Below are 10,774 nucleotides of genomic sequence, written 5' to 3' on the forward strand. Positions count from 1 at the left end.
AGAGCACTGGGGCCCATCAGGGCTGTGTGCTCAGCCCACTGCTGTTCACTCTGCTGACTCACGACTGTGTAGCAATGCACAGCTCGAACCACGTCATCAAGTTTGCCGATGACGTGACCGTGGTGGGTCTAATCAGCAAGAATGACGAGTCAGCATATAGAGAGGAGGTGCAACGGTTAACTGCCTGGTGTGGAGCTAACAACCTGTCTCTGAACGTGGACAAAACGAAAGAGATGGTTGTTCAGGAGAGGTCAGAGCGACCAATCTCCACTGATTATTGATGGATCCTCAGTGGAGATCGTCAAGAGCACCAAATTCCTTGGTGTTCATCTGGCAGACAACCTCACCTGGTCACTTAACACCAGCTCCATCACGAAGAAAGCCCAGCAGTGTCTTTCTTCGCGTGTGCGCGCTTCGCCTCTCTGATGGCACGAGACAGTTTGGCCCTTGCTGTTTTTAAGGCTGCCTTGTCCCCTGAGCTCCCTCCCCCCATCCTGTCCATGTTCTACAGAGGGACCATTGAGAGCATCCTGAGCAGCTGCATCACTGCCTGGTTTGGGAATTGCACCGTTTCAGATTGCAAGACCCTACAGAGGATAGTGAGGACAGCTGAGAAGATCATCAGAGTCTCTCTCCCCTCTATCATGGACATTTACACTACACGCTGCATCCGCAAAGCACACAGCATCGTGGACGACCACACACACCCGTCACACACACTCTTTACAATCCTGCCCTCAGGAAAACGGTTCCGAAGCATTCGGGCCGCCACAACGAAACTGTGCAAAAGTTTCTTTCCCCAAGCCATCAGGCTTCTGAATACATAAAAATGAAACGGAACACACACACACTCACTCAATGTGTGTACCGAACTGTACAACCTGGACTAAACACTTAACACACACTCATCTCAATCCATTCCACAACCATTTATTTATTATTTATTATACTCGACCGTACTACACGCCGTAACTGCTGTTTTTTGCACATTTATCACTATTATACTGTTGACATTATGCTGTTTTTGCACCTTTGACTGTATTATAGTAAAATGTTTACATGCTGCCTTTTCACCTCTTGACTGCTGCTGTTCTTTTGCACTACATTGTTCTGTTTATATTTACTAGTTTTTACATTTTACATTTCACCGCGCACAGTACTGTATAATTTGAGTTTACAGTAGGTTTACTAGTCGGCGCTATATTGGTTTTTTGTCTTGTCTTGTCTTGTGTTTTCTGTCTGCACTGTTTGCACTAGGTTGCACTCGATGCACTTTATGTAGCTTGTGTTGTGTTGTAGCTTTATGTTGTCTAGTGTAGCACCAGGGTTCCCGGAGGAACGTTGTCTCGTTTTTACTGTGTACTGTGTACCACTGTGTATAGTAGAAATGACAATAAAAGCCTCTTGACTTGACTTGAAAAAAAAAATCTACCTCGATGGATCCCCAACCAGCTCAAGCTAGCAAGGCTGCACTGCTCGCCTCCTACAGCCCAATGGCACTGAGCACTCAGTTAAATGTGCCATTTTGCTTCAGTCACTTCTCAAGCTCTGCAGTGTGTGTATTTTTAGACCAATAAAAGACAATTACTCCCGGTTTCTTGAGCCTTGTCTATCCATGACACATAGAAGGTCATCCTCAGTGACATGAAAAAAAGAGGGAAATTTGTGTCTGTGAACATTAATCAATAGATTACATTTCATTATTATATCATGAAATGCAATGAGACTGGGCTGTAATATACATATACATATGTAGCTCTTGTAGTGTGCTAATATATTACTAATGACCTGATAGGACATTGTAATTATACTAAAAACTCATTAATGTTAAGCTTAAAATATACTTTAACTGTACATCTTGTTGTTCTAGGTCCTGGATGGGTGTTCCTTCTATACCTTCTATATAAACTGCTTGATGATATTCACATTTCTAAAAAAAAAGTATTCATTTAGGGAAGAAACTCTTTTTGTGGATACTGATTACATTTTGTTTGGTATCTTGTTTTTACTTGGGACCTATTTCTCCTATACTTTGAACCTGGGTTTTTGTACTTGCTGTTTTCTAATTTTTTACCTGTTGTACACCACTGACTTTGGTGGCTATGTGTCTGGAATGCTATGTGGCAATATGCATACCATTGAGACATGCTGCCATCTCTACCAACAGGACCCAAATGTGTGAACTTATTATCATATGGCGTATTAGCTCTATAATTCCAGTGTTTGGTGTCATAGGATTTTGGGCAGTGGCTCCACCTATTCTGTAAGTAACATAGAAACAATGTTATTTAAAGAATGGCAGACACAAGGTTGTGCTTCATTTAAAAAAAATTTCTAAATTCATATGAGTTTGTCAAAAAATGTGTTACCTTCTGTGTCTGAGCTCACACAAGCAAGACAAGCAACAATGGAATTGTGCAATCATCACAGTTGAGACCAATATAAGTGGTGTAGAGGCAAAAAAAAGAAAGCAACATGGTAGGTTAAACTCATTCATTCATTCATTCATTCATTCATTTTCTCCCACTTATCCGTAATTCGGGTCGCGGGGACAGCAGTCTAAGCAGGCTTCGACTGCTGCCCAATCCTCACAGCACCGTCCCTTACGGTCCCTCCTGCAGGTGGTGAGCCCACGGGAAGGCGTAGGTTAAACTCTCCAAAATAATTTTTTGCCTCTCTTCAGCCTATTGCTAGCTTTTACATCTGTATTGTTGGGAGAACACAGTTCCCTTTTAGGAACTCAAGCTGCGTTGGAACACTTTTGGAACGTGACCGCGTTGTCCACGCTCTAAAATAATGTGTGTAATCAGTCAAAATTGGACACGGGCCAGGAAGTATAAAATGCACATGGAGTAAAGCCGGCTCCAGCTTCTACTTGTTCAGGAAGTGCTCTGTGTATTTATCCCCTTCAGGTAAGTGGTAAATATCTAAAAAGCAAGCAATCGTTCCAACTGCGCACAAAGCACAGCCCGTGCGTCGCTTGCTTGGTAGCGTAGCCGGCTAGATCGGTTTCCGAGGGAGCCGGCTGCGGGCACGCGCATGCTGCACGCATTTGGCGTGTGCTGCACTCATTGCGCCGTGCATTTTGTGCCCAGAGAGTGTTCTTTGAGAAAGGTGCTCTCCCTCGCGGCTCTCCCTTGCAGCTTAGGTGCATCCTGTTTCCACTGATCATCCTAAAAATGTTTCTACAACTTAATTGGAGTCCACCTGTCCAACTCAGTTGATTAACATTATTAGAAAAGGCACACACTTGTCTATTTAAAGTTCCACAGTTAACAGTGAATGTCAGAGCAAAAACCAAGCCATGAAGTCCAAGGAATGCATTTACACCTCAGAGACAGGTTTGTGTCGAGGCACAGATCTGGGGATGAGTACAGAAATGTTTCTGCAGCATTTAAGGTCAGGAAGGTGATCAAGATCCCAGTGGATACTCTAAAAGAGCCCCAGAATTTCTCTGTGAAGAGAGAAGAACATCCATCTCTGCAGAACTCTACCAATCTGGCCTGTATGGTAGAGTGGCCAGATGAAAGCCACTCCTCAGGAAAAGGAGTGGCAGGAACTGGGAGACCAGTCAGGATCGAGGGAAAGATTAATGCAGCAATGTGCAGAGACATCCTTGATGAAAACCTGCACCAGAGCGCTCTAGACCTCAGACCAGTGCAACGGTTCATTTTGTAAGGATGGCCAGATCTGTTCATGATCCCAGGCTCCGAGAACTGCCATGCAACTTCTAGAGGTCAGACCCCGAGAACTACCATGCAAAAAAAAAATAAACCTCCTAATATGAGGAGAGGATCTCTTTGATCTGAGGAGAGAAAGCCATCTGTTCAGCTGCCCAGTCACCCATTCTTGCCCCCTCTTTCCCTCCTGGGGAGATGGTAGTGTCATGGAAAGGTCCCAAAATTCAAGCTACTTTACTTGCATAATGTAATAATTGCATTTTAGAAATGCATAGATTTTACCTTCACATGTTTGGTATCAGTGTAATTGTAAATATGACTCCCATATCAGTAGAACAGCCCTCAGGTTTGGGGAAATTCTGTCCTACTGGCATAAGGGTTGCCCCAAAAAAGATCCTTACCAGGTGGTTTAGGTCAGTGGTCCCCAACCCCCGGGCCATGGACCGGCAACGGGCTGCACAGAAAGAATACATAACTTACATTACACTGAAACCTCGGAGCTGCTCAAAACGCTAGTTTTAACATTTCTAATCAAGGTTTATCTCATTAAAATTGTCTAAAAAATGCTTAAAATAGTCTAATAATTAAGTGTTATGGAGTAAAATAATGTTATTTACTCATTTAAATCGATTTCGTATAGTGTTCTTTGGGTTTTTACTGCGTTGGAAGGGGCGTATCAAAAGGTCGCGAAAATTCGGAACTCGCGACCGGTCTTGGTCCCTAACCCTCGCGAGCTTCGAGGTTCCACTGTATATCCGTTTTATTTATTATCTGATTCTGAACGATGTTTTATTTTGGAAAATTACCTGATTCTTTCTGCCGAATCTGTCTATGACTCACTCTTGATGCATGTCAAGATGCCTCGGTCAGATGTCTTACCTACATCCTCTACCTACTTAAAGAGGCTGCTCCGGCCCAAAGCACAATAATACATTACTGCTAAATTCAAACCCCCAAGCTAGCAAAATGAACAAATGACAGTGAATTCACGATTATCATTATATTTAGAAAATACCAGTTTTTATGCTGGTCGTGTCATTTTATTTTATTGCATTTTTCCACCACACCCTAAAAGGCCGGTCCGTGAAAATATTGTCTGTCATTAACCTGGTGTAAAAAAGTTGGGGACCACTGGTCTAGGTGACATTTGCATTTTAGGTCACATCCTGTCCCAAGAAAGGGTTTGTAAAGCTTCTATCACTTTGAATTTACAAGTATTTACGATGATTTGGGTATTTAAGGAAATTTGCCAAAACACTCAGGGAAGCATTCTGTAGTCAGAACTTCTCTCTAAAAAGATTAGCATAGTAATAGGGCAAAGGCAAAAAGACAGTCTAAAACAGTCCAGGGTCAAGGCACAGGCAAACAGAGCAATGCAGGGAGACAAAACTAAAACCGAAAAAACAGTCCAAAATATCAAAAGCCGGCAAACAGAACTATGAGGGGCAGAGCAGAAACAAAAACCGACAAAATAGTCCAGAGTTTAAACCAGGTAACTAGGGAGGCAGAACAGACCAGGGGTCAAGAACAGGAGCAGGAACAGGAGCAGGATCAGGATCAGGCAGAGTAATCCCAGAGGCTAAAAAGCCGGTAAGATAATCTGGCCCAGAGCTAAAGTCTTGGTTGTCCTTAAATACCGGGAGGCTTGGGAAAAACGGCAAGATTGGCGTCAACCCGGAAGTGCTTACCGCGGAACCAGAAGTGCACGCCGCCAACCCGGAAGCTGCCCCAAGCATTTTTTTTGGCTGATGTGATAAGGGGGAGCGTCGCCCTCCGCAAAGGTCTGAGGCAGAGCCACGCCCTCCGCAGAGGTCTGGACAACGTTGTCAGAAAAATCCGGGGGTGGAGCAACGTCGTCAGCCAAGATTACGCCCTCGGCGGGACTCTGGAGCGGAGCGGCGCCCTCGGCAGGACTCTGGAGCGGCTTGGGGGCAGGCTCGGCAGACAGGCTTGGGGGCAGGCTCAGCAGGGCAGACAGGTTTAGAGGTGGAGCGGAGTCGGAAGAGCAGGGCCGCGTCAGCAGTCAGGCAGGAAGGCTGTGGTTAAGCAGCCCCCCCGCAGAGCTCAGGGGCCGGAGAGACAGCCGCTTTAGCAGGTTGTTTAATATCATATGGTTTGCCACTGATTGTTCATGACTCACCCGGAAATACTCATCTCTCTGCATGGGGCTGAGCTTTAGAATGTCCACCATCATGGTTGGGTCCCTGAATTGTCGGTCTGCGGCCGGAGCAAGCCCAATGCTTCAGTGCATCTGCTGGGTCCATCATTTAGCCAGATTATTCTGTCAGAGAGCACGGGTGCAGGGCTAGGTGAGTAAGGACCTAAAGGACACATTTAAAACAGCTTGTTGGTTATCACTAATTAGGATCCAAACTCATTGAACATTTTAATAATTAATGATAGTTATTTTCATAAACCATAATTGGACACAGTGGTTTACTTAGAGTAGTCGCATAGGGCCAGTATAATCTCTAATGAGAATGCGTGTTTAGAGACATTCTTTAAAAAGTAAAAAATTTGGTAGAGAATTTTAAAGTGACAATGCTATATCCACCCTGGAGCCTTCCCCCCATTACATGCCCCAAAATCTTAGGCCTTCAAAATTTAATGTACAGTGGAAATAAGACTATCATTAGCCACACTGGTTTATGGCAGGGGTATGGTCACAGTACACAAAACACAATTTAGACACCAGCTAGGATTTAATGATCTTTTGGAAAGCATTACTGGCTCAGATAAACATGAAAAAAAAATTTTTTCTCTAGACATTTAATGTGCTTTGACTGCAGCAAATTGGGAAAGGAAAAGTCAGTGGATGTGGCATTGTTGTTTTTAAAAGCCTATCTTCAGACAGGTCTATTCTCATTAGTAAGTTTATCCAGCTATATGAGACTAACATTAGAGTAAACCACAATAACTTATGTTCTAGGAAAATATTTACACGATCATTAATTATTAAACTGAGCCATAGATTTGTGTTTGGAAAACAGTTTGGCAATATGATCCATTTTACAAAAGTATTATTAACACTGCCATTAGATCAAGTCATTAGATTCATAAATAAATGATCTGACACAAAATGCTTTGACATTATTTGCTATTGTGAATAGATGCACAGATCAGAATCTGTGGTTTATTGGCCAAGTGTTTTGACACACACAAGGAATTTGGTTCCAGCTGTTAGTGACTCTCAATAGTACAGATATAAATAAAACCTATACATGACAAAACAGACAAGGCAAGACAAAAACAGACTATACAAGACAATACAGACAATGTGAGAAATAGTCACTCATTCTTTCTAAAACCACTTTTCAATATTCATAGAGAACATACTCTGTATGTCGCAAGCAAATGATCCAATTTCCCAATAAAGGAAGTAAGCAACAATATTTTTTACATCTTTCTTTACATTAAAGATTTTCAGAATTAATTTGTCATATATTGTTCTCTGTTTTAGACACTTATAGACTATATGGTCAGTATGACCTTCAGTTTTTAATGATAAACCTTATCATATCTGTGTACAATCCCAGTGCCACTCGAAAGACCAGTTTGCCATCTTTCCCAATGAGTTGTTTGTGTGCAAGTTCTAATTGCCACGTTACTGAAGTATTGCTCGCTCTTTACAATATCCTGATTTAAGGATAATGGATGTGCCACCAGCTATCATAATAGTGTTGGATCCCTTCTTATAACATCCATCAATTAAACTAATTACTTAAACTTACTAAAAATATTGCCACATCTCTACAAATTCCTTAACCACTAGACTCTTGACCACTGGGTTGAATGAGTTCCTACTGTTACCACACCTAATTTGAATAAAACTTTCCACAGCTATAGAACTAATTAGTTTACCATTGGGTCAGTCTAGGCATTGGGCATACCAGTTTATTTCCATGTATTAAAAGTTCAGAGTTTTGCACAGGCCATGACTTTTTGCACCTTTGGGGGATACTGTCATGCTTGAACAGTTATGAACCAGGCTTTTTAGTTTTTAGCAGGTGCAGCCCCAACCCCAACCCAGCACTTCGTACCGCCAAGTGCAGAGACAGAGCATCACCCTGTGCGGGATCCCACGCAGCGCCTTGGGTCAAAGCCCCGTGAGGTGACAGATCTGAGAACTGTTATCTCCAAGAAGAGGTTCTGACCCGACCATTGGAGGGATGTAGCACTGCTTTTTTCGTAGAACTGAGCCATGAAATGGGCTTCAGGGCACGACCAGCTCCACCGAGCTCCCTTCTCCGGCATTGTTGCGGACCAGGGGGTCTTGTTTCTAGAAATGCTCATTAATGGGAATTTAAGTGATTATATTTATTAAAAGGGAAATTTTACTGCCTCTAGCATACATTTGGAAAAAGAATAGAAAAATTATTTGTCAGTGAATTATCAAATTCCCAGAAAATGCACAGGCTTTGATAGAAGCAAAGTATTTGCATTTCTCCTATGCATTTAATGCATTCAGTGAGTTTAGTATCTCAAAAAATGTCCACTATATAAAAAAGCTGCACTGTACACAAAAAGGCAATCAAGATACCTTGCAATTTGGATTTAGCACTATGTAGAAAACTTTTAACTGCTACACATAATGTTTACAAGTAACGTGGTACTTTATCCCTGAAAATGCTGCTCATTTTAAACATGACAGAGTCTTTATTAAACTTCCCACAGTTATGGAACTATATAATTTCATGTCTAACAATTATGTAATACCAATTAATTTTTTTGTATTGACAACAGCTCATCTTTAAATTAACCATATCCTAAGGGAACTGTCTGCATTCCTCAAGTACTTTCAAAGACCCAATGGGTACGCACTGAAATAACAGATTGCATTTGTATGTAAATTCCTATCTAAATGCACAAGAAGTTGAAATTAGAAAAAAGTTTCAATATGTAATGGTAGTAATTGTATGTTTGTAATTTTTTTAACTATAAGAACAAAAGCAATTAAGAATAAAATGTTCCACATCAAATTGGCACCCTCATTAAATATTTATATTTAAAAGCATGTGATAATCTTAGGATTGCTTAGTAACTACTGTTACATAATTTTCCCCCCTCACCATTAGAACAGTATAAATACTTGCAAAATAATTGTATTAACATTTAATGCTTTAGACCCTTTTTAACAATATACGTCGTTTAGTAACCCGTTCCCCCAACCAAGAGTATTTTTGGCATTGTAATCTTTCTCTCATATTTCTTTAATTTACAGAAAAATGCAAAGAGAAGGAGAGAACGTTAGCTCAAGCAATAATTTGTTGCTTAAAATTTCAAAAAATTCCTATGAGAAACTCTGGTTGTTGCAGGTCTTGTTTGGGGTTTTCCTTTATGTAAACTGCTTAATGATATTCACATTTTTGAAAAAGAGGAGTTTTAGAGAAGAAACTCGATACATTTTGTTTGCACAAACCCTATTTGTTGACTCTGCTCTTATGCTGTTAACTGATTTGCTTTCGACTGGAATTTACTTTCAGTATGTCATTCACATAATTCCTTGTAGTATCATTTGTGCAATTTCGACGTTGCTTACCTGTTGCACACCTCTGACTTTGGTGGCTATGTGTCTGGAACGCTATGTGGCCATATGCATGCCTTTGAGACATGCTGACATCTCCACGAGCAGGACCAGATTATATGGGCTTTTAATTATATGGAGTATCAGCTCTATAATTCCATTGTATAATCTTATAGGATACTGGGGAGCAGCTGCACCTGCTTCCAGGTCCTCCTATGTGGTGTGTAGTGCAGACCTAATGTTAGAGGAAGCATGGCAGGCACATGGACGTGCTATCACTTTTATTATTGTTTTCCTTTTATTGATCATTATTATATTCTTTACCTACATTAAGATAATGATTGCAGCCAGAACCGCTTCAAATGAGAAAAGAAAATCAACCAGTAAGAGTTTAAAAACTGTGCTGCTTCATGCATTTCAGTTGTTTTTGTGCATGATACAATTTTTAAACCCATATATAGAAATGGCATTTTGGAAGGTTGAGGAAACAATGTTTCGAAATGTAAGATATTCACTGTTTATTGTTTTTCTGATTTCACCACGATGCCTCAGTCCATTGATTTATGGTCTCCGAGATAAAAAGTTTTTCCTTGTTTTAAGACATTATGCTATGTGTGGTTGTGACTGCCTTTTTCCATCATTGCTTGAAATCAAACAAATAAAAATAAGACCGACTTAAAAACAACACCAAACGTAAACAAGTATACAAGTATTGTACATTTTAAATTGGTCGATTTTAAATATACATCTTAATTAACATGCCAAGAATAATAATTAATTACCAAAAATTTTCACATCCTAGATTTTAACAAATATTTTACATTGATGGTTTAAATAGTCAATTTAGTGTTGCAGCAATCAAATTTAAAGTAACCTTTTTTAATTTATTAAAATGCATTAAAGATATATAACACATTTGACATTTTATTAATGTTCTTTTGTAAATAAAAGTGGGTTTATGAGATAAACAAATTATTGCATTCTATTTTTATTAATATTTTACACTGTGTCCCAACTGTTCAAGTAGTTTATAAGCAGATTGCTTATATTAATTAAAGTCCAAATCCATGATCATTGTTCTTAAGTTGCTCAGTAACTTAAAGGATTTTCAGGCTGTTTATGTGGAACCATGGTCACCTGCACAATCTACAGTTAAAGACTTTATCCAGAGGTAGTGGATCAGGACATATCAGGCAGATGCCCTTCTACAAAAGAACAAAGGGACAGGATCACTAGTCACTGGTACCTGAGAAGCATGTTCAACTTGATGAAGAGGGATGGAGAGAGAGAGAGAAAGAGAGAGAGAGAGAGAGAGAGAGAGAGAGAGAGAGAGAGAGAGAGAGAGAGAGAGAGAGAGAGAGAGAGAAAAAGGCTTGATTAATTAAATGTTTTTAACCTACAACAGAACAATGAGACTGTGTGTGAGACCTGAACACTAATCGGAAGGCTGTTCCATAAATGTGCACTTTTGAAAAAGAAAGCTCTTACTCCTACTGTAGTGTGTACCTTTCAGTGTTGTATACAACTATAAGTAGTAGTACATTATAATTAGTGTCAATTAATTGGAACC

General features: G+C 40.4%; 1 protein-coding gene across 1 annotated transcript; it reads left to right on the forward strand.

Annotated features, from left to right (window-relative positions):
- Window positions 1–3,318: 3,318 nt before the first annotated feature.
- On the forward strand, window positions 3,319–9,883 carry LOC310730511 (odorant receptor 131-2-like; the record flags this gene model as incomplete). Its single annotated transcript, XM_083549535.1, has 4 exons — window positions 3,319–3,665; window positions 5,439–5,658; window positions 7,141–7,158; window positions 8,996–9,883. The coding sequence occupies 4 exons, from the start codon at window positions 3,319–3,321 to the stop codon at window positions 9,881–9,883; spliced, it is 1,473 nt and encodes a 490-aa protein (XP_083405661.1).
- Between the last annotated feature and the right edge of the window lie 891 nt (window positions 9,884–10,774).

Source organism: Silurus aristotelis (genome assembly GCF_946808225.1).
Source record: "Silurus aristotelis genome assembly, chromosome: 8".
In the NCBI taxonomy this organism is placed as follows: domain Eukaryota; kingdom Metazoa; phylum Chordata; class Actinopteri; order Siluriformes; family Siluridae; genus Silurus; species Silurus aristotelis.